Below are 23,648 nucleotides of genomic sequence, written 5' to 3'. Positions count from 1 at the left end.
GATGCGTTCTGCGTATGCACTCCCCTCGGCGATAGAGTTCCGCAGATGTCGCCATGGCGATGATTTCCGTAGCAGAGTGGGGTGATATGACTTTGAGAATCTGATTTGCACGACGGAGGTGAGGAGTAAGGACTGCTCCTTGATTGGCCTCCCCCTCCATTGGCGCAACACAAAGTAGCGTAGCAGCAGGGACAGGATCCTGCCTTAGTGGACGTAGTCAATTGATTGAAATTTGGGCCCATTGAATTTCGTTGTTGGTTGGTTGGCTTGGTTTCGTTTGGCTTGGTCCGGTGAGATATACGCCAAAGGAAGCTCTGCTTTGCTATCCCCTCGGACAAAATACTAACTACCAAGACGTCCTTGTGTACGGCAGTTCCTGCGTTCCTGTGTTCGTACATCGCTCTGGTTTCAGCTTACATCAGCACAGTAGCTGGGTAGGGACCCCGGAAGGAGTAGGAGTGCCTTTAATCCACACCACGGGGCTGGTGCTGGACAGGGAGCAGAGGAAAGGGAAACCCTTAAACCTTTTGCGCGTCTGAGGCTGCCCGACCATTGGCTACTGCACCTTGATATGGCGATAGTCGAGAAGCAACCCCACCCTCTCCAGGCGGACCATACCTACATGCTATCCATACACCGTGTAGCAGGAACTGCGGTGGTTCAGTGACTTGAAATCGTGGCCACGAAACCCCAACCGTGGGTGGAACGATTCCCCGTTTGTGGATGTGCTTCACTACAAATGGGTTAATAAACTGTCCACTGTCCACTCAGCCAGTGCAGATTGTCGCACATTGAACGGTCAAAATCTAACAGCTGAAGTATAAGGAACACGCTTGGACGGGTATCTATGCTGAAAATGTTCTGTCAGTGCCCAGCCAGCTAGGCCTCACTCGCCGCCGCCGGGCGAATTTTGCGGGTTACAATTGTAACTGGAAGCTGGTGAGCTGCGATTAGTGAAGTTGGTGCCGCTCTACTTTGCAAGGATTTGCTTTACCTAAATGCAAGCTGTTAGCCTTCCGGAGTAGGCTCGCGGACTTCAGAGTATCTACGGTCTGCATTTCCGCAGAATACTTCTGCGCGAGTGCATGGCATCTTGGGTACGTTATGGAAGATTCCTCGTTGCGTGCGGTGGCGTTCTTAGGAACGTGTGGCAACATAACGCGGTTGGCAACACGACGACGACTAATCAAGAGCTGATTACGTACGGCCACCGGGGGTTACTACCTGTCAGGAGGCTACAGCGCGGATCCCATGAGATTCGCTTGCAGTGGCAGCCCACCCCGTGGCCTGCGCGTTGACACATGGGACGATCGAATCTGGTTGCGTTGCCTTGGTGTGATATACGTTAGTAAAGATACGCTGTCAAACCCTCAAATACGGTACCAGGTGGGCTTCGCAAACATTCAACCTGCAATACTTGTTGAAGTCGCATTCAATTCGATTGTTACTCAGCAACAGCTTACATTGGCGACTAACAAGTATCTGGATCCTGGTGGGGTCTAAACATCATACGTATTTAAGGGACCTTAAAAGGCAAACATATGCTGAAAGGAACTGGCTCCAGTTGGCGACTGGAGGAAGCATTAGTTCCTAACTTGCCCGATCTGCAGAGCCCGACATCAATCGCTGACTGAGAGACAAGGAAGAGAAGAATACTAAGCTTACAAATAATGGTGTAGGAATGCCTTAAATAGTCTGGCAAAGCCTTGCACGACACAGAGTCGTACCGATCAAAGCCAAACCCTACGTACTCGGTAACGAACACAAATCCCTTACATTTCCCCGGTCTTTCAAAGCTGCAACGTCCTCGTTGCCATTACAGACGCAAGCACAAGGTTCCCTTGCATACTGCAACTCACTGCTTTCATCACAACAGTGGGCATGCTCAGGCAACTGCACCCCCATACAATGCCATGGCATGACTACATATGGGACTCAGACAGCTAACCACATAAGGCAAGGTGTTCCAGCTAAGAAAAACCCAAAGACAGCATAGCTTGGTTCAAATGAAAAGCATGACTGTGTGAGCTCCGGAATGATTGCATCTACTGCACACATAAGCACACATGAGAACTCGAAGGAAAGTAAGAACGGAGAATCTCGTGAAGGTGATGGTAGGTCTCTTTTGAGCACTCGGCTGGGCGCCCCGGTCGACTTGAGCCAAAACATAGGGGCACCCCGACACAAGGGCCAACATCGAGCTCCATGGCATGATGAGATGTGATGGCCTTTAGCGTGACGTTGGATCGACGACGAAGATTACGAAAACGATTGAACTCGTGAAACGTGGGGTACGCAAGCATCCAGTCGCTGTCAACCCGGTGCACTCCTGCCGTGGAGGCTGCTGCAACACGAGCACGCATACAACCTACACGACGGGCAGGCATACTGGCGACCAGGGCACGGCGATTAACGTTGAACGAACGAGGTAGACGGCGGGTTGTCAGCTTCCGCAAACGATAGAAGCAAACGGATATGGCCCATTCTTGAGCCCGAAACGAACGTGAAACTGCAGTCCAGCGCAAGGTGTCCAAACTTGGCCGGCTGTCGAACGACGGTAAGGCGTTCTGATCCAACTGAAAAGGAAAGAGCTCCGATTTCAAGTTGTGACACCAACTGTTACACTCGGAGTGGAGCGACTTGAGCCGACTTGCACACAACAGTGGCGTACAAAGCTGAATGTCAGTACCGAAGAGCGATGAACCCGGTAGTTACGAGATGCGGGTGAACGACCGGCAACACGGGCCGGCAAACAATCGATCGTGCGGTGGCGCGAAGTGCAAAAGCAGTGACGATGGGAAAACAGCTCCAATACGGACCGAGGCAGGATTGAACCATAACTCGATACCATATGAAAGGAACTGGCTCCAGTTGGCGACTGGAGGAAGCATTAGTTCCTAACTTGCCCGATCTGCAGAGCCCGACATCAATCGCTGACTGAGAGACAAGGAAGAGAAGAATACTAAGCTTACAAATAATGGTGTAGGAATGCCTTAAATAGTCTGGCAAAGCCTTGCACGACACAGAGTCGTACCGATCAAAGCCAAACCCTACGTACTCGGTAACGAACACAAATCCCTTACATATGCAGCTGTGTCATCAAAGAAACCCTGTTCCCCAGGCTACCTCCCGGTGAACGACTATCTGTACGGATAGTTACTGCGACGAGCAACAAACAAAGGGTTGTTGGAGTATGTACAGTGCGAGTTAACAGAGACTTTGATTATCTTTCATGCCACTACAGGATATTAGTACAAACAACGTCGTCAATGCTCACCGCTTGCTCTACCCCGAAGGCGCAGGGCTTATCGCCCTGCCGGGTCCTCCTGATGGCGACATAGGGTTATTCCGTAACTGTTAGAATGGGCGACCATTTGTGAGGACAGAAAATTCTTTTGCTGGCGTTGGACTCGATAACATGGGGGCCAAGTTTCAGGAGGCGACGTCCAAGTTGTTGGATGTAATGCGCCGAGCATGGCTAAAGAAGCATGGCGTACCTCTTCCTGCTCCAAGTAAGGCTCGCGGTGAAAGGAATGCGAGAAACGACCGATTTGCTAACTTGTTGGCTGTCTTGCTTGCAGCCATGACCGCCCAGCAGCGTGCGGAAATTCAGGAGTGCTTCGAAATGTTGGACAGCGATGGCAGCGGCGCACTGGACGTCAAAGAAATTTTGCACGCGTTTGGGGCCCTGGGCTTTACAATTTCCAAGGATGCTATGTCGGAATTGATGTCCGAAGCTGACCCTGATGGATCTGGCGAGCTTGAATTCGACGAGGTTAGCTCTTCATTGTGTATACAAGCATGTGCCTCCTACCTTCAGGCTGTCCTTTGCTGCCCATCATCACCTTGGTTCTGCTTGCCGCGCTGCACCACGGACCAATCACATCTCGCTTTTCCCCATTTTATTCGGTCCATTTACGTCTGCTTCACTCATGGCGTGCTTGGCGTGGCCCTCATGCGCAGTTCCTCTCCCTAATGGGTCGCGCGCTGTACCAACCGGACGACAGCGGCGTGGTAAGAAAATTTGAATGACTTAACTTGTGACCTGGAGAAATCGCATGGAAGTCGCAGAAAAGATTCCTTCTCGCCCTCTCGCCCTCTCCGTCGTCTAATTTGCACGGAGTAATCGTACAGCATGCACCCACACACGACAACATGTCACGTTCTGCACAGCACCCTTCTCACCCATACACGGGTATCCCAAATCCCCGGCCACCAGTAACCTTTCCCCCTAAAATATTTCCCAACCAAAACTTCTCTCCCAGTCGCATGCGGCACACTGCGGAGGCCAGCCCTTCCTGGCCTTGCAATTGGGATGCTGGCAGCAGCCACCTCACAGATTCATAGGGGCAGAGAGATTCATAGCGGCAGAGCTGCCATATGCGTCCGCATATTTCTCGCTTAGCTGAAACCCAAATCGAATCCAAAACAACAGATTTCGGACTTCCGTTTCGCACCTCCACTTCATTAAACCGGTTGCCACCCTACTGCACCCCGGGGGTGAGAACCCCTGCGGCCGCAGTCTCTCCCAACAGCTCACCCGCCCACTCCCCTCTTTTTTCTGTGCTTTTTTCTGTGCTTTTTTCTGTGCGTCCCACACTTGCATCGTACTCGCTTCCCGGCGAAGAAACTCCCAGAGTTACAACCATCCACTTCTTTCCTTTCTCTCTTTGTTTGTTTCCTTATTTTGGTTTCCCTTTCCCCAACCCTGCTGCCCTCCCTATCCTTCTTCCGGGCCCTGCACGCTCTCATCCCTGCTGCCCTGCTGCCCTGCTGCCCTGCTGCACGACCTCACGAAAGACACTGGTCGCGAAGACAGGCTCGGTGAGTCCCGCTAGTTGCAATGCATTTGCTCTGCATTTGCTCTGTATTTCTGCGCAGCTGCTACCTGTTGCCGCCTCCACCCTTCCTTCCAAAGGCTCCTGTGCGCCGCCATACCCAGCCCCCTTGGCTGCTGTACTCCCCCGTATCCTCTCATCCTCATCCAATTCCTTGATCCGCCACCTCCTGATTAAAATCCACCGGTCTGAGTCCTCGTTGGCGTTTCTCCGTGCCGCCGTTGCCACGTGGCGCTGCCTTCTCAGCCTCCTCCCGACCCGCTCCCCTTCGGACCCTCCGCGCTTAGCCACCCTGAGTCTCCTCCGCGGCCGCCTCTTCTCCTCGCTGCTCACAGGGTGATCTGAGCTTCGCAGATGTGGTTCGGGCGTTTCGTCGCAAGAAGCTGATCGAGTCGCTCATCCGGGGTGGGGATGCGCGGCTCAAGGTGGTCGAGTTCCACGAGCGGTGAGTGAGCGGTGAGAGCCCCGAGGGGCGACCAGACGGTGATGTGTGATGTGTTATATGTTATATGTTATGTGTTATGTGTTATGTGTTATGTGTGCGGCAGGAGGGTTCTAACTCCGTCTTGGCGTCCATCGCGACGCCATTAGAGCGTTTTATTTTGCTGTCGGCTACGTACAACAACGTCCGAGCTGCAGCAGGAGAGGTTTGAGACATGGCGGAAATGAGAGATACAAAGCGTGGCGGAGGAAACGAAGGCTCAGGAACGTGTGACGCGTTAAGCATGTCAACGAGAATAATATTAAAATTACATGACGGCTGTCGTTGTTCCTGCTACTCTTCTCTCTCCCCCACCTGCCACCACCACCCCTGCTGCTCCTCCTTCTTCTGCTGCTGATGTGGTGCTGCTGTTGCTGCTTTCGCTGGTACCGGTCCTTGCGCTTCCTTGGGCTGCAAGTGCTCGACTGACTGTTTTGACTGCTGACTGCTGCTGCCGCCATCCGCTTTCGCCGCCTTTGTGTGCCCCTGCTGCCGTCGGTCCGTCCATCCGCCCACCTCGGTATCACCTCATGGTGGTGGTGGTGCTCAGGGTTCAGGATCTCATACGGGCCGAGACGGAGACGCTGCGGCAGAGGGAGAACGCGCACGCAATCTATGAACGCGTGGAGAACAGCAAGGCCGAGAAAGCCGAGCGGGAGAAGATGAAACAGGTGCTGCCTTGCATGGGGCGGTTGCCTTCATGTCGGGGAGCTCCTCGGCTGAGAACTGCGAGCTGCGAGGGCCCCGGCAACCCGTGCGCTCTCTCCCTTATCTCCCCCTCCCGGTGTCGCCGTCATTAGCATCATTAGCATCATTAGCATCATTAGCGTCATTAGCATCATTAAGGACCCGGGGCGACAGAGCGACAGGGCGACAGGGGACCCGGTGCGCGCCTTGTTCCCCATCCCTAGGCCTTGTGCCCCTCCTCCGCCACCTCCTCCTCCTCGACTTCCACCCCTTCATCCTCCATCCCACATCTCTCCTGCTGTATGCACCGCATCCTTCCTTTCTGCATGTTCCCGCATCTCATCTCGTTGTGTAATATGTGTTGATGATGCGTGCGCGATGATGATGATGATGATGATGATGATCGGCAGGTGAAGTCCAAGATGCGTGACGCCATCGGTCGTTCGCTGGGCGCGTTCGAGGACCTCTACCGGCGTCATCAAGGATCTGGCAAGCAACATCATACGGCGCAGGAGGCAGGGGACTTGGCAGCGGCTGCCGACAACGACGAGGGCAGCTGCGGCGGCAGCGGTGCCCGTGGCGACGTCAGCGGCTGTTCTCGCGCCTCTTCTCCGGGACTCGCTCGCGGCATTACCTTCCTCACGGAGCTCAAACGGGAGTCCTCCGGGGCGTCGCTGCCGGGGTTGCCAGCGGGGCATCAGGTGAGGCGTCTGGTCTGAGCTTGGGAGCAACGGCAGTAGCAATGGCAGTAGCAGTGGCAGTAGCAATGGCAGTGCGGGTAGTATTGGCGGTAGCAGTGGCAGTAGCAATGGCAGTGCGGGTAGTAGTGGCAGTAGCAGTGGCAGTGCGGGTAGTAGTGGCGGTGGCGGTAGCAATGGCGGTGTGCGTGAGGGTGCGGGGAAGAGGGAGAGGGAGAGGAAGCGGAGTACGAGGGAGAGACGCTGTGGTTGGGGTCCAGAGGTGGGGCCTGGCTGGCTGGCTGACTGGCTGGCTGGCTGGCTGGGCTGGGCGATTTGGATGGGGGTTGTCTCCTTGCGAGGCTTCTCAGGTCGGCCCACACGGTGGCATGGCTAGTCTGCATGTACACATGCATGTATGTATGTGTGTGCATATGCATTGATCTATATATGTATACGGGTACACACGCGCGGTACCACGACAAGCGTGTACTCGGGTGCCATCCTCGGCACACTTCCTACCCGTGCCGCGGCGAAACTCCCACAGCCCCCCACAGCAGCGGTGCCATGCCATGCCATGTGGCCTTGGCCCCATCCGTTCCCCTCATGTGCTTCACGCCATCACCTACCCTGCCTCGTCCCTTCCCTTCCCTTCCCTTCCCTTCCCACACCCCTCCCGCTGCCCCCGGCAGGTCGCCACTCGCCGGCCGAGACCCAGATCGGCTACCAGCAGACGACAGAGCCGACCTGTCTCCACGTTGGTTCTCAGCAAGGCACAGGTAGGCAAGAGGGATGGCGGTGGTGGTGTGGTGGTGGGTGAAAGGTCTCTTCAAGGCAAAAACACAAGCGTCAAAAAAACAAGCGGAGCGATGCAACCAGGAAATATTAGCAGGACAACGAAAAGCGCGAATTTGGATGCCCGGCAGGTGACGCGACAGGTTCCATTAGAATAGAATGGTGCCACCGTGCTAGAAACGCGGGCGAGGAGGAAGATATGAAGAGAGGGACCAGGAGGATGCGCCGTGTTGGCGGTGTCTGTGTGGGGAAAGTGCCACCAGGCGCTTTGGCCCACCGTACGGTTACCTCGGGATAATGAGATGTGGGAGGAGGACCGGTTGTACGGCGTTGAGGATCAGCTGCCCGAGTGCCCGAGTGCGCGGCGCCCGAGTGCGTGGCTCTCTTGTCTTTCCTGAGTTTCAAAGGCGCCTGCGACAATTTTTTTCCGTTATTTGCTCTGGGCTCATGACTCGACTATCACTAGAAGACATGAATAACTTACAACTATGGTGTGGTGTGGTGTGGTGTGGTGTGGTGTGGTGTGGTGTGGTGTGGTGTGGTGTGGTGTGGTGTGGTGTGGTGTGGTGTGGTGTGGTGTGGTGTGGTGTGGTGTGATGTGGTGTGGTGTGATGTGATGTGGTGTGGTGTGGTGTGTTGCCTGTCCTGTTCGCCTCTTACATTTCCTGCCCTCCTCCGCCTCCTTCCATTCCTTTCCCTCTCCGTCCTGTCCTGTAAGTTTTTCCTGTCTACCCCTCCATGTCCCCTTCATTCTCCTCCTCCGCCTTCCCCCTCTCCTCCTACGTCTGGTACACTCTTGCCCTGGCAGCAGCTTCACTCGTTTGTGGTTCGTCTTTCCCCCTCTCCTCCCCCGCCTGCTCCTCCTCAGTCCCGGAAGGTCAGTGCTGCGGTGTTGCGGTACTTCAAGCATCTGGAGGAGCAGGCCAAGAGAGTGGTGAGAATGCCCAGAGGGAGGAAAAGGAAGGAGGAGAGGGGAAAGGAAGGAGGAGAGGGGAACGAGGGAGGGAGAGGGGGACCACACGCAGGGTGGGAAAGAGAGGAGCGCAAAAAGGAGGCAAAAAGACGCGTGGGGGGTAGGTGAAGGGAGGCCGCCTGCCGAATGAAGATCCGCGAGGTCTCATGTAATGACATTGAGGATCTACCGCAGGAAATGGTCCATTACCCCGTGCAAGAAACATCACCCCCTCTCCGCCCGTGGTAGGAGACGCGATGCAGGATTGCTACGGAAATTGCTGCTGCAGCCCATTTGTCGATCCCTAAAGCAAACGCCGCCCCAGCTGACGTCAAAGTCCTAGCAAAGCCAGCCACAAGCATTTTTTGATCTCTTGCCGTCTGCCGCCGTCGTGTCCGCTGCTGCCGCTGCCGTACAGGAGCAAAAGTACGACGATGCGGCCCGTTTGAACGCGTCCTTAATTCCGCCGCCGCCGGACCGATCGGAATTCAGCCTTGTCCTCCAGCAATCTAGTCGGCCCACGACCTCCCGCTTCAGCCAGGGAACGGGATCCGCCAACTTTGCCGCCACTGCCAACACGTCGTTGTCGGGCGCCGCGACGTCGCTTTCCGGCGCTGGCGGTGGCGGCTGCGGCGGCGGCGGCTCACGTGAGACGCCGCGGATGTCCCTCTACGCCGCCGCGACGACGCTGGCGACCGGAGGTGGCCGGAGGTCGCCGTCAGCCCGTTTGTCTCCTGTTCATGCCAGGGGCAGCAACGTGGTCATGACGCGGGCGAGTGATGACGGCAGCAGCGGCGGCAGTGGCTACGCGCACAGCCCTAGGGATGGCAGGGATGGACCGCGGTCCACCTTAACCCATCCGCCTCAGCCGCAACACCAACACCAACACCAGCAGCAGCGGTTGCTGTGTGACGGATCTGAGGTCGGCCCATATCCCACAAGCGCTGGTCAGGACAGCCTTCTCGGCCCCCTCGCGCCGACGACCGCAGCCTGGGCGGAGTTCATGGCCGCTGCCGCTGCGGTCAGCAGCGGCAGCTCCCTCGGCAGCGGCGGCGGCGGGGCCGGCGGACATTCGCCGCCGGCGCCGCCATCGGCCAACACGAGCTCCATGGCCAACAGAACGTGGCGTCAGACGCCGTCCTTTGGCCCCGCCGGCGGGGCTGTCTCTCCCGTAGGCTGGTGTGCCGGCGGTGGCGCTGCCGCATCCTCCCGTACGAGCTCGGCCCGTGCGCTGCAGGTCAAGCGGCCCAGCAGCGGCTGCGCGGTGGTGCTGCCGCCAGTGTCTCTTAACCCGTCGGCGATAACGTCATCAGACGCGCCGTACGGTTCATCTTCTCGCTGCGCTTCGCCGATGCATGGCCACCCGCTCCAGAACCGCGCCGCGACGTCAGGCTGTGGCGGCGGCGGCGCTGGCTTCTCCGTCACAACATGGGCTAGCCAATCGAACGCAGGGGCGCCGACGTCGCCAGAAGCGATGCCGCAAGATTGCCCCTGGCCGGCGACTGCTACGGATCCGCCGGCAAGCAGGTCGAACTTCATGGGCTCGGGTCTGGCCAGCGCCGGCAGCGCCGCCAGCGGACTCGGGACGCCGGCGCTGGGCCCTATGGCGCGTGCCTTGTTGGCGCACACGCACAGCATGCCGCCCGGCGGCATCACCATCGGCGGCGGCGGCGGTGGCGGCGGCCCCCCGCGCGGTCTTCGCCCCACTGTCGCGCCACAGAGCGCCCGACGGCAAGCGTCCGTGTCTGCGAATGGCACCGTGTCTCAGAATGCACCTACGGGGGGCGGCGGTGACAGTGGCGGCAGCGGCGGTGGCGGCGGTGGCGGCGGTGGCGGCGCCGTCAAGTCCCCAGGCTACGGTCAACGTCCCTTGCACCCCACCGCGTCTCGTGGCCCTGGGCCCGCTGCGGCTACGGCCGCGACGGCGACGGCGGGGTCTATCTTTGTACCTTCGCCGCCGTCACAATCCCAATTCCGGGAGATGTCCCGGTATACGAAGATGGGGTCCAAGTATATTCCGCCGGAGATGGACTTGAACGTCAGCGGCGGCGTTTCCAGTTACGTGCATTTTCGCGACACGGGTGGCAGCGGAAGCGGCGACATGCTACTACCGGGCACGTCAGCAGCGGTAGTGTGGCGCGCCGCTGGTTTCAACGATTGGCGCAGCGACAGCGATGGCGGCGGCAGCCGTGGCCACACTGGCGATGGTTACCCTAGCAGCGGCGACGGCGGCGGGAGCTACTTACGCACGGGCAGAATGCCCACCGCAACGGGGAGGTCGCATGCGGTTTCTGCGGCTGTAGCGCCTTCCACTGCTGCCGCTGGTAGCTCGGCTGTTGCTACAGCCACTCCTGAGGGGGTTGCGGCAGCAGAGGCGGCCGAGGCAGCAATAGCTGTGGACAGTTCCGACGCCGATGTGGCAGCAGTTTTCCAGGTTTCAGCGTCATCGCGCGGTGCTGGCGCTGTAGCAGACGGGAGGCTGCTGCTGCCGCCGTCGCAGCAGTCGTCAGCGGCGACGGTGCCGTACCCGGACCCGGCCACTGAACCCGTTGCTGATGCTACTGCATTCGCCGCCGTCGCTGGTGCTGATGCTACTGCCTCGGCTGCTGCTGCTGCCGTCGCGACCGTAGCGACGGCGGCGCCAGCCCAGACGGGGTCGCAGCGGGCGTCTGGGGGGACGCCTATCTCTCTGGCCTCGAAAATCAATGGCCGGGATAGCATCCAGTCTAGTGCACCTAGCGGTAGTTTACCACCTAGCCCTCGGTGCGTCTCCTCCCTGAACCCCCACACGAACTTCGACTCCAACCCAGCAGCTGCAAGCCTCGACACGACCGCAGGAACACCGGCCGCAGCCGCCACGCCGCCACAGACCTCGTCGCCTCGTCGCCGCAATTCCTCGGTCGACGGCGACTCTTATCCGTACGGCCAGATGGTATCCCCGACATCCGCAGCAGCCGTCGCAACCGCCGCCGCCGCGGTGGCCTCGGGGATGCCATCTCATAGCACGTACAGCGTCTCTGGCGGCGTGGCTGTCGTGACTTCCAATCCCAATGGGCCGCCGCCGCCGCCGCCGGCCACCAATGGTATGCCCGTCCTCTCCCCCATGCGAAACCGTGTCGGCAGCGGCACCGGTGCCGCCGCCGCCACCGCCGCCACCGCCGTCAGCGTCCCCGCCAGCGCCTACGCCCCACGAGGTGCTTACCTCAGTCTCCAGCTGGCTTCGCAGCGAAGCGCTGGCGCTGGCGGCGTGCAGGGCGGTCGGTCTGCTTGGCGCAGCGTCACAGCCGTCGAAGGCAGCGGCGGCAGCGGCGGCGGCTCGCCGGCACGGCCGCCGGCGGCCCCGAAGAATCCCGCTTCAGCAGATTCACCGCCGGCGACCAGGCCGCCCCTTCAAGACCGAGTCGTTGTCACGTTCTTCGGGCAGCCGCTTCCCCGCGGCCGGAATGGCGCAGTGACGCTGCCGGCCATGGCTCCGCCATCGCCGTCGCCCCCGTCGTACCCGCCAGAGCTGCAGCAACTACACAACCTGGCAACAGGGCCGGGGATTTCGCCCAGGGCTAGATCAACTACACCATTGCACACGCGGCCCTGGCAAAACGGCATTACGCAGCCGCAACAGTCAACGCCGCCGGCGATGTCTGGAAATGGCGGCAGCGCCAGCGCCCTGGCGGCTACTGCGGCGGCCGCCTCCGCGTGGCTAACCTCTTCAGGCGGATCTCCTGGCTGGCCGCCGGCAGCGCCGCCTACACCGCCGGCTTACTTGCCCGTCGTGGCCGCCGCCGCCGCCGCCACCACCCCGTCGGGATCCGCACCCTCGGAGTTCCGGCGCTCATTATCGTCGTTGGCGCCCCCGCACCAGGAAGCGCGGCGCTCGCTGTCGTCATCACTGCCGACGCCTCGCGGCACAGCCGCTCCATGGCCACCGCCACCACCACTGCCACTGCAGCCGCTGTAGCAATAGCAGCAAAGCAGCAGTAGCCGCGACGCAGCGCAGCGGCAACATGGCCAAAATGCCATGGGCCAAACCGGCCCGGCCGGCAAACCCCACCACCACCGTGACTTACGTCGCTGCCGCCGCCGCCTTAGCTGCTGCTCCTGCATGCCGTACCTGCTGTCCTCGAGACCGCGCGCGAGACAGCCTTCACGCGGTATTGATGGTTCGCAGCAGGAGTTGGTGTTGTGGGTGGTGTTCTGCTGCCCACCATGCTACGGGTTGCTGCCTCTTGTTTTCCTTGGGTCCCGCCTTCTTCTCCGAGACCAAGGGACCGACCGACCAACAGACAGACCGACAGATCCGGCTGGGGCCCCGCAGGAGCTCCCACTAGCAGGCAGAAGTTTTGAAAGGGCGGAAGATGGAGCGGAAGGAACACACGGTCTTTGATTCTACCTCTCGGCGAGGTGTTGTCGTTGCTATCTGTTTGTCCCTTCGGAGGTCGTGACCATCAGCTTCGTTTCATGTGAGGTGTACTGCTCAGGTTGTGACAGTAGGAGTTGCTGCTGCTGTTGTTTATTGTTGTTTTTGTTCATATTGATGTTGTTGATGTTGGGCTTTTGTTATTGTTTTTGTTGATGCCGGTAAACGCGGCGTTGGAGGAAGAGCATTTCAATGCATTCAACCTGTGGTGCGTCTGGTATGCCTCGTACCGGGCGCCCGGTTGACGGCACGAGCGGACTCGGGCACTTTCGGGGTGCGCTGAAATTACGGCACGATACCCCCCCTGAGGGTGGTGGCAATGATATCGTTAATAGTAATTAGGATTTAATAGGATAATAATATAATCAGGATGGGCCAATGATTGGCGTTGTGCGAGGTGCACGAGGAATAAGGTGCCATTACGGTACTTGTTTATTTCAAAACTGAGAGGAGTCGAAGCAGACTTTGTCCTTGGCTTCCACAGCAGTAGCAGTAGCAGGAGTAGGAGTCGGAGGGAAAGCCTGGAAGATGTGCTGACCTTAAAGTCTGGGTAGTTTTGGTGGTGGTCGGAGTCGGTGTTGCTGGTGGGTTCGTTTCGCGCCGCGGGGGAGCGGTTTCACGGGATCATCATAACAGAGGAGAACTGCAAGTGGGACATGTGCATGCATGTGGGCGCCCTGTGGCCCCTGCCTGCCAATCGGTCAACTGACAGACCGACAGACCGACAAACGCGCGATGGGCTTTTCTGCGGCCTTCGGTTGGGGCTCCTAGCTGGCGACACACATTAGTGCTCCGTCGAGGGCTTCGAGGGCCCTAACCAGTCCGGGAGTTAAAACAAAAGCCAAGAGGGATGGATTACTGCGTATCGTGCTTACTTCCCCTTGGGGTATTCCTTTTAGGAACCAAATTAATTAATGAAGCAACCAAAAGCTGCAGCGAGGAATAGAAGCGAAAGAAAGCGGCAAGTGCGCAAGCGAACGAGAGCGAGCAGAGCTACGAGCCCTAAAAGAGCATTTGGCTTCTTTTTATGCGGAGGAACTTACTCCCCCCTTTTCACCCTGTGTGTACTCTTGCTGTGTGAGGGATAAGGGTTTAAGGGCGAGCCACCCCAAACTTTGTTGCTGCTGCCGCTGCCGCTGCTGCTGCAGCTGGTGCAGATGTCATCTGGCGCCTGTGCAGGGTTGGCCATTTGCTCCTGCTGCCTTCTGTCGCGCAACCGTGACAGACATGCATACATACACGTATTGTGATGCGAATGCTGATATTGATGATGATGATGATGATGAGGAGGAGGAGGAGGAGGAGGAGGAAGGAGATCATGTTGATGCATGTGCCCGCCACCATGCGGCAGCTGGTATTAGCAGTGTTGGCCGCCGATGCCGGCCTCTGCCACGCAATCGTACAGAAAATGATTAACTACTTGAAGCACTTTGGTGCACCAGCACGTGCCATCGCGCGATTCTGTTCCGTTCTTACTTGGGCCTTAAACCCTTCGAGTTGGTTTGACCCTCTGCCCATGCGACCCTCTGCTATCATTCTGGTTTCTAAGGCAGAGTTTGTTGTGGTATGCAAAGTTCGTTGCGGTGTCGATGTAATGCTGTTTTAGCGGATTGTCGAGGATTTTGAAGAGGAGGTTGCTCCATGACGAGTTGCTTGTCGAGGAGGTTGGCTGAAGATGATGAAGAGCAAAAAAGCGCCCGCTCAACCTATTTTGGACGAGCGTACCATTGGCTGATGGATGAGATGCAGAGCCGGGTTTTCTGTTGGACCATGGTGACGATCGTGTGTTTGCAGCGCAACCGGTCGTTCCTGCGTAATGAGAAGCCGCTGTGTGGTTTCACGTCTTATCTGCGTCCAGCGCACCGTAGTACTGCACCCGCTGTCGTGCACGGTATCTCCCACCGCGTGTGTCTAGTGGAACGGGACTCAACAGTCTCAGCCACATGCCACTTCTGCGCCACGCACACACAGCAGCTATCTGCGTCGCACCATACAGGTAGCTGAGTGATAAGGCCCACTCGACTCCGGGGAGGGTCTTCCTCAGCAGCAGAGAGTATAGTAAATAAACACGGTTTCCTCCATCATCCTTACTGTTTGTTCAGTTTCCTTGGGGGTTACATATGTATATGTTATTAGGTTGCTCCTCCCTATCCAGCTAGCTAGATGCATGCACACCACCAGGCTGCCACTCCACCTCCAGCAAACCTGGGTGGCCGGGCAAAGACCAGGGCGGGGAGAGAGAGAGCTCTCAACGTGATCCTGGCTTCGCTGGCGTTGCGGTGCAAAAGCAAATGCTTGTGATGCGGTTGATTCAGTGGTGTTATTCTATCTACTTACAGCGGGAGGGGACCCTGCATGACCCTAAGTAGCTTGCCGGGTGCGGATGGTGCGGATGGGTTGGCATATTCCTACTTAGGGTTGGGGGTTGGGGGGTTACGTCCATCACACTGCTTGTTGACAGCAGTGGTTGGTTTGAGTTTTCCCTACGGTGACTGGGTCTTGTACATTTTTGTGTAGGGGCTGCTGTGATTTGTGGACCCCGGCACACCGGAGAGTGGCTAGACCTCACTTGATTGTTTTCCTTTGATGATAAGGAGGTGGAGGTGTTGTTGTGGTTGTGGTGGTTGTGCTTGTGGTGATTGGGGGATGATGGCGATAATGCTAGCGGTGATGAAGTTGCTGGCAGCGATGGTGATAGCTGTGGTGTTGGTATTGGTGGTGATGGTGGATGTACAGATATGTATATGGGGGTGTGGGGTAGCGTGACCTTCCACTCAACGTAAATATTTAATAGTTTGGCTGATGATACCCTAAGGTCCTTTCCTTACTCGTCACTTAACTGCGATAGGTAGGTGGGTAGGTAGCTTGCTAGCTTGCTAGCTAGCTAGCTAGCTAAGATAAGGCGGATGCGCATAGGGAGGCCCTTTCGGCGCGTGTGCTGCCTCGGGGTGGCCCTCGGAGACTGTAAGTAATGCAGCCCGAGCAAGGGGAGGGAACGGCGACCCCCCAGAGGTGGCGGGGATCAGCTCGTCTGTTCGCATGCAGGGGATGCGGCGAGCCCTCCGGTCCCTGTGTGAGACTCCGACATCCTCGCCAGAGACTGCAGGCAGGTGGACAGGCGGCCGCTTGGGACCGGCGGGAAAGCACCTGCCTGTGGCCATACACACAGGGACAGGACCCCTCAGCCCCACCCTCCCACACAGCCTGTTTCCCCGGGTTCTCAGACTTCGGAACTCCCCGGTACTGGTGCCAGGTAATGAGCTGTTGGGGACCTGAGCTGGCTGCGGCCCTGGCTTGTGGTGGCGGCGGTACGTACTGTAAGAAGTTCGTGTGTGCTTTGAGAGTTGGTGTTGTAGGCTGGGGTTTGTTTCCTAAGGTGCCAAATGTGCCAAAACACCCTACCCAAATTCAAACTGGCACGTGTCGTTGGTACGACTTTTAATACCAGAGTGGTAATGGCGCTGTCCGATGGCGGTGTTGATTTATTTGTGCTTTCACACGGCACGGGCGGGGCGGGGGCCGGGGTGGGAGGAGAGGAGAGGAGAGGAGCGGAGCGGAGCGGAGAGGACAGAGGAGGGACTTGATGTACCCAGGTCCGCCATGTTGCCGTCGTCTTCCTTTTCCCCTTTCCTTCTTCACCACCCTCGTCCTCATTCCCATTCTTTGTCCTCGTCCTCGTCCGGACGTTTCTGACTGCGTTGTTTACCAAAAAAAGCGCGAGGAAAGGTGACTATTTTTCTCTTGGGGAGTGTAGGTATGCATTATCCCCCGCTTTTGTCTTTTCGACGTCGCTGCTTCGGCACCATATCCTTGTGGCACAGGTGGTGCTGGCCAGGTCCATCTCGTCGACTCGACTTGGCTCATCGGTTCTTGCAAGTCGCGCTGTTAGCTTATGGCTGCTATAATAGCCCTTGTACGGCGGTACACGAAAGGCACAGGAAAATCCCCACTACAATTGCGTTTCTTCGCTCCCTTTTTTAGCCTTCATTATTCTGTTTTGTCAGTCACGACTAGTTGCCAGGGCGCCCTGAAGACTCATTGTGAAGATGAAGAACCGCGAGGGCATTTGTATACGTATACGCGTATGTAATCTGACGGCTGCAGGGCTCCCCCGTGCGTGCGTGTGCTGTACACGCCCTCTCCGGTTTGCACCAGTTGGTACCTCCTTTTTTCCTGCGATTTGGATGGAAAGGGCCTGGATTCCAAGAAATTCCAAGAAATGGACTCCAAGAATCACTTCGAGAAGGAAAGAGCTCAACTTCAGACTAAAGAACGTTCACCGTTCGACTCTTACGCAACCCAGTTTCGCTGCTCCGTGTGGCAGGACAGCACAGAGGATTAGTGCCCTCGGCTGCGCCCCGCCAGGTCTCGGCGGGGCGGTTGTGCACCTGGTGGTTGCTACATACTTAGTACCCAACTAAGCAATGCAACCTTTCCAACCTATTTTGCAACTTGTCATTTGGGCATCGGATGGCCATGCTGCATCCATCTTGTGCTTGGATTAGGGAACAGGAGTAGTCAGTCACTTCTGAGATTAGCTCGATGCCAAACAATCTTGAAGTGCGCAACGTCACGCAGTCGTGTTTCATGGTAAGTTGCTAGCCAGATGTTAAACTTCAGAAATGCATGCGGCATATATTGCCAGAAGATGCATCGCCTCCCTGCCACGTGTCTTTGGCGACGAGGAGCCCCAAAAGATTCGCAGCAAAACCTCACGCTAAGCGTATGTAAGCTAGGCTTGCCCACCTAAATAAATGTCTTACCGTGTAGTGGGTGTGGTTCGGGGTGCTGCAGCGTATGTTGTTGGCTGATGATAAATGGTAGGAGTATGGTAAGTCGAATGAGGTGCGATTACCGACGGAAAGCTTACGAGGAGCAAAACTAACTGATGAGTTGTGCTCGTGTAACAAACTCCACACTACACTAAAATTCTTCGTCTTGTACCTGTTTTGTGCCTTGGAGGCCACAAGCGCAGTCACGATCCCGCCATGCAGCTGTGCAGGTTGGTTTACCCACCTGGAAGGTGGGCAAGAACCTATTAGATGCTGGATGAAAAATGGACGAGCATGCTCGGACTGAGACACAATTACTCTTTGTGCAACCTGGCAAGAATGGGGCCGCAGCGCCTCCTATCACGTCATTCTTGCCAGGTTGCGGTGTTATTGAATAAGAGAGGCAAGCATCTAGGGACCTGAAAGGTGGGCAAGAACCAACTCGTCTGCGTGACCCGCGGTGTAACAAAGCAAAGGCGTAACCCGGGATGCTCAGTTGGGCCTTGCGTCGTTACATTGCCCCCCCTTTAGCAATGGACGTCCGCGGCCATTATATCGAGCATTGGAGCCATCCCACCTCACGCATTGTGCGCTGGTTTATCCATTACCCATGATATCGCATTCTGCGATACCTGCATGTTGTCAAAATCGAACCGCCGACCCGAAGATTTCGTCGGAATTCGTGCGGCCCCGTCTCGATACCATTGTAACAAAGCAAAGGCGTAACCCGGGATGCTCAGTTGGGCCTTGCGTCGTTAGACGCGGCCAGCGCCCAACAAGGCGCAAGGACACACGAGTGCTGAGGCGTTTTCATTCGCGGCAGCTGGATTCTGCAACAGAAATGCAGCGAGGGAGTGTCTAACAACGTCTTGTTTTATACATATTTTATTACCGCTAGCTGGGGTTGAAAATTACCCTAAATCTTACTGCGAAAACGACCCCTGCAACGTTCGCCGCCCGAAACATTGCACACATCGATGCAGGAGTTGCAGAGCTATACAATATAGAGATTCACAGCTTATACGTGTAAATGTCAATGTCTACTGTCAAATCACATAACCAGGAAGATTGCTCAACAAGCAAGAGGAAAAAGTTTGGTCTCTCTTTTTGAACTCACGACGTGAGATGGCTTCCAACATCCACCTTGGAATCATTCTTAATATTATATTCTAGTACACAGGATTGGCGCAATAGGCAAGGATTTGAGCCAGATAACAGGTAGCTTTTACACCGGAGCGCGACCCGTGACTGTCACCTGGCCACCCGTGAGGGCATCGCGGCAATCAGTGATGCAATCGAGGATTAACTGCGATTGTAAAAAAATAAACAATATCAAATCTACGATGCGTAACTTACGTCGTTGCTTTGAAGCTTAGGAAGACAGATCGACATTTTTGTGCGAGCGTTACCTTCCGTAACTAATTTGAGAACCTTGCTTCTCAAGTTAGTCACCAATCCCGATGCAATCACAAGCCTGCTACAAAAATACAGAATCATAAGTATGCACTTAAATACGTATTCGACGAAAGAGTCATAATCTACTTGGCTTGTACAAAGCCGAACCAGAGTACTATCAAGAGTAGGGGTTTGTCACAGCTTTCCCAACTTGCTGAGATATGAGAAATCAAGGCCGAGGCTACGGCCACAAAGGCGGACCATCTGATAGAGCAGATGGAAAACAATCTGGGCCCGGCGGTGGGGGTTCCGCTCAAGGTCAAGGTCAAGGTCGGGGACGGGGACGAGCCGGCGGCGAACCGTGTAGATATCTAATGCAGGGCCACTGCAAAATGGGCGACCTGTGCCGTTTCTCGCACAGCGTGAAGGACGGCACGCAGGCCTTGTCCAGGCCAGGTTCCGCCCTGGGGCCGCCGCCGCGATCTGTTGCGGCCGCCGCAGATCCCGAAGATCCTTTCCGAGTCTTCAAAGCACTGAGCTCAAGGGAACTGAACTCCGCGGGTCAGGTAAGCACGGTTGCGCGCGCACAACCGCAAGGCATGCATGCGTTACGTGGGGAAAGTACTCCTGGTGTACTCATGTATGTATGTGTGTGTGTGCATATCGGTTGCCGCCGACGTTCGATGGGGCGGACGTTACCTGTCTTCACCGCAGTCATAGTTTTTTTGGTGCATGCCATCGCGTACAGCAGCATACCGCGTGTCTGAGGGTGATGTAGGGCCGGTTTGGCACTCGCAACTACCAACCGATAAACAACCACCGCGAGAATCTATTACCAAACCATGTATGTGTATGTGCGTATGCACGTGTGCAAATAATATGTTCGTATGTGTGTAGGTATGTACGTGTGTGTGTATATGTGGGTTTTAGTACGTATGTGAGCAGCAGCAGCAGCAGCTGCCGTAGCCGCCTTTCATCGCCATCCACCCAATCCGTCGTCCTACATTGCTCCTGCTGCTCCTGCTGCTGCTACTGCTACTGTTGCTCCTGCCACTGCTGGCGGCCGGCGGGCGCCTGTCCAGTTCCGAAGCTTCCTGGGCTCCGCCATTGCCGCACTGTCCGGCGCCTCTGCAGCCGACAAGGCAGAAATCGTGCTACAGATGCTCTGCGGGGTCTGGCGCCCAGCACCACTACGTAATGCCGCGACGGCTGACAGCGGCGGGGGGGCAGGTTTGTACGGCGCGTTGTCTTCTTCCGCCGCCGTTGGCACCGCTGGTGCTGACTGCTATGCAAATGCACACCTTCGAAAATGCGTCCTGGACTTCAAGGAGCGACATCTGAAGGGGAGTCTTACCGTAGAGGTGCGCGGGGGTTCCCGCCCAGGTGGCGGGTGGCGGGTGGGATGGAAGGGAGGCTGGATAGAAGGCGGCGAATTGGATCTTGCACCCGTTGGGCATGTCATGTCATGTCATGTCATGTCATGTCATGTCATGTCATGTCATGTCATGTCATGTCATGTCATGTCATGTCATGTCATGTCATGTCATGTCATGTCATGTCATGTCATGTCATGTCATGTCATGTCATGTCATGTCATGTCATGTCATGTCATGTCATGTCATGTCATGTCATGTCATGTCATGTCATGTCATGTCATGTCATGTAATGTAATGTAATGTAATGTTTCAGAGTGGGAGGCTTCTGGGCCGCTTTTTCACATTGTCAGTTCTACGATCATTTATCACCTTATAGCACCACCGTTGGGCATACATATGGCGACGGTGTACGATATGGAGGGGTAGGCAGGGAGGGGCTGTGGTACCCCGCTTCGGCACGATTTATATGTTCGCGCGAAACGTTTTTTTGGCCTGACAGTGCGCCTGTTAGGTTGTGTTTGTGGAAGCTCGGACACTGTCGCGAGCCCTCGAAACCCCAGTCCCAGAATCCTACAAAGGATTTCAGAGTCGCTCGTTTGCCATTCGCCTACTAGGCATTTCTCTTAGCTTGGCACCTCAGCCCCCGTCGGGAATGTCGTTTTATGAAGGCCAAAGGCCTTAACGCCAACTTTGCTTAACAATACTTACAGTCACGCGTCCCCCTCCCCTTCTTCTTCTTCTTCTCCTTCTTCTTCTTCCCCTTTAGTTCGTCCCCTTTAGTTCATCTTCTTCGTCTCTTCTTCGTCTCCCCTTCGTTTCACACAGACCATTAAAAACCCTCACCATTATAATCATCGGGATTTTCCACCGTCGCTAATCTTGATCCGTGCTCTGCAGGTGCTGTGCGGTCGGGTATTTCCACTTCTGCGCCTTTTGACATTAGAGTCCATCCGGGACTCGCTCCGAAGCCACTGGACCAATCCTGTGTACGACAGTATAATTCATACGCTGGATTTTGGCGCATTGGCCGCCGTGTACGAGCAGATGTTGGCGGGTACGCTGACGGTGCCGCTGGCCGACGCCGGCGCCACCGGAGCTGCTGCCACGTCCACACCGTCGTCATCGTCGTCGACATCTTTCTCCTCCACGCCCGCGCCTTACAGTAATCGCGATAGCAAGGTCAGTCGTTGCCCCGCACGTCCGTCACCTGCCTGGCTCCTTAGCAGGTCAGGTCCTTGAGGGCCTGTTGTCGGGCAGTGGAGTGCTTTGGAGGCGCTGCCAAGCGCTGCCGCCATTTACAACAGCAACCATTCATAGCACAGTACCAGTGGCAATCATCGATGGCACCGCATTTTTAAGGGAATGTAGATTCCCATATTGCCTTCTCCTGCTTTTTTTTCAGCTCTCCAAGTTCCCTGATGTCAAACTGTCCAACAGCCGCTAAGCCTTCTTCAGCTGCTGAGCCCTATATCCCGTCCCTGCTGCTGCTCTGTGATGTGTGTGTGCATGTATGTATGTATGTGTATGTATGTGTATGTATGTGTATGTATGTGTATATATAATGTGTGTGATGTATGTATGTATGTGTGTGTGTGTGTGAACTGCAGAGCGAGCCGTGGGCGTGGGTGCCCTCGGATTGGTTGGACCTTTTGGAACCGCCGCTGCTACTGGTTTCGGAGCTACTGGAGCGGTTTCAGCTGCTGCAATACCGAGACATGCTGGCGGAGCCGGCGCAGAAGCTGACGGCGGCTCTGGCGGCACTGTACGAGCGCCGTGTCGTCGGCGTCGGGGGCAGTGTGATGACGCATGGGTCGCGTGGCCGGCGAATGCGGATGAAGCTGCGTGCTGTGCAGGAACAGCTGGCACATGGAGCGGTGGGATGGGATCGTGGAGGGAGGGGCTGGACGTAGGCACAGATTTACAGGCGGGTTAGGCTGCCGGAGCACTACTTGTTACTGATGTGAACAGTTCAATTTGTCGTGCGGTGGGGTGTGCGCCTCTCTTTTCCTTCTCTTGTATTCTGACTAGAGAAGGTCTGTATCTGCGGTCTGTGGTAGATGTATATGTGTCTCAACAAACCCGGGCGGCTATCCCGAGCGCAGCCGTAGCAGCCTTTCTCTTACTTGCTCGTCACGATAACGATGTCTGTGTGCAGGAACGTGTACGGATTTTGGACGAGCACGAGGCAGCGCTACAGCGCACGGCAGATGCGATCCGAGAGGCCGCCGCGCGAGGGGACAGGGTGGCAGCGGAACGGCTCCGAGACCCAAACTACCTGCCAGGTACGACATACGACGTCAGCAGGTATGTACCTCGTCCTCTTAACCTGGCAAGAACTTTTGAAGCACCGGTCTGAAAAGCCACCACGCCACCACGCATGAGGCGATAAGGCAAAAGTCACAGGTGGAATTCGTTCTGAAGACCGATTACTCTGAAGTCCTCTCTTCCCTTCTTACTCCACTCGCACTAGCTTTCGACAAAATGCACGACACACTGCTCTGGTGTACAAATTGGCGCCCTAACGAACTAACGAATTAACGAACTAAATGTTATAATCTTTGTTCGTGCTCAGGTTGCTTCGCTAAACTTGCATCACGCAACGGCACCAGGATTTATACAACAATCTTATTCGACAGCGGCTTCTTTGTGTGACTTCATTTGTTTGCTGCCGCAGCTGGGGCCCCCTGCCTTCTGAGTTTCCCTTCTCACCTCCCCTTCTCCTTTCTCCCTCCGCCCCCCTCTCTCCCCCTTCTCTACCCCCTCTCTCCTCCCTCTCTCCCCCCTCTCTCCCCCCCCACACACACATGCTAAATGCACTTTAAGGCAACCTCCGAGCCGCCGGGCCGCGTCACGACAACGACGCGGAGGACTTCCGCCACATCCTGGTGGTGCCCACGTGCGGCGAGCTGCTCTGTGGCGAGTGGCCCTACCTGCCGAGCAACAGGTAATCCTGGAAGGGGGGGGGGAGGAAGGGCGGGAGGATGCTGCGATGACGTTAATACGGTTACAGCTTCGCGATTACGTTACCGAGATATAAGATGATATTCATATCGCGTGCTGTCGCATTTATGTATGCCCACTGCGATTCTGGTTCGTCTTGCTGCTGCTGCTGCTGGAGTCCGGCGGACCCAAACTTAAGTAAAACTAACGAACGCTGCGCGCTGCCCCGTTAATCGCAAGTCTCATCCCTTTGCGCGCATTCCCCAGCCGCTTGTCGTGCTCTGGTTGTGTATGTGGTTGTGGATGTGGATGTGGATGTGA

At 56.5% G+C, this 23,648-nt stretch overlaps 2 protein-coding genes across 2 annotated transcripts in view; both read left to right on the top strand.

Moving 5' to 3' along the window:
• Window positions 1-3,583: 3,583 nt before the first annotated feature.
• VOLCADRAFT_48744 (uncharacterized protein) lies at window positions 3,584-3,775 on the top strand (the record flags this gene model as incomplete). Its single annotated transcript, XM_002949513.1, has 1 exon — window positions 3,584-3,775. A coding segment is annotated over one exon (192 nt), but the record flags the coding sequence as incomplete, so codon positions are not given.
• Window positions 3,776-19,403: 15,628 nt separating this feature from the next.
• VOLCADRAFT_89934 (uncharacterized protein) overlaps window positions 19,404-23,648 on the top strand; it is a gene marked incomplete at both ends in the record, with an annotated part of 5,933 nt that continues 1,688 nt past the window's right edge. Inside the window, 6 exons of the mRNA XM_002949512.1 lie at window positions 19,404-19,577; window positions 20,094-20,372; window positions 21,285-21,566; window positions 22,067-22,261; window positions 22,543-22,669; window positions 23,211-23,331. Of these exons, the coding sequence (XP_002949558.1) occupies window positions 19,404-19,577; window positions 20,094-20,372; window positions 21,285-21,566; window positions 22,067-22,261; window positions 22,543-22,669; window positions 23,211-23,331 (1,178 nt within the window). The remainder of the gene's footprint in view (window positions 19,578-20,093; window positions 20,373-21,284; window positions 21,567-22,066; window positions 22,262-22,542; window positions 22,670-23,210; window positions 23,332-23,648) is intronic.

This window comes from Volvox carteri, assembly GCF_000143455.1.
Source record: "Volvox carteri f. nagariensis unplaced genomic scaffold VOLCAscaffold_14, whole genome shotgun sequence".
NCBI classification, from domain to species: domain Eukaryota; kingdom Viridiplantae; phylum Chlorophyta; class Chlorophyceae; order Chlamydomonadales; family Volvocaceae; genus Volvox; species Volvox carteri.
This window is presented reverse-complemented; position numbering and strand designations above follow the sequence as displayed.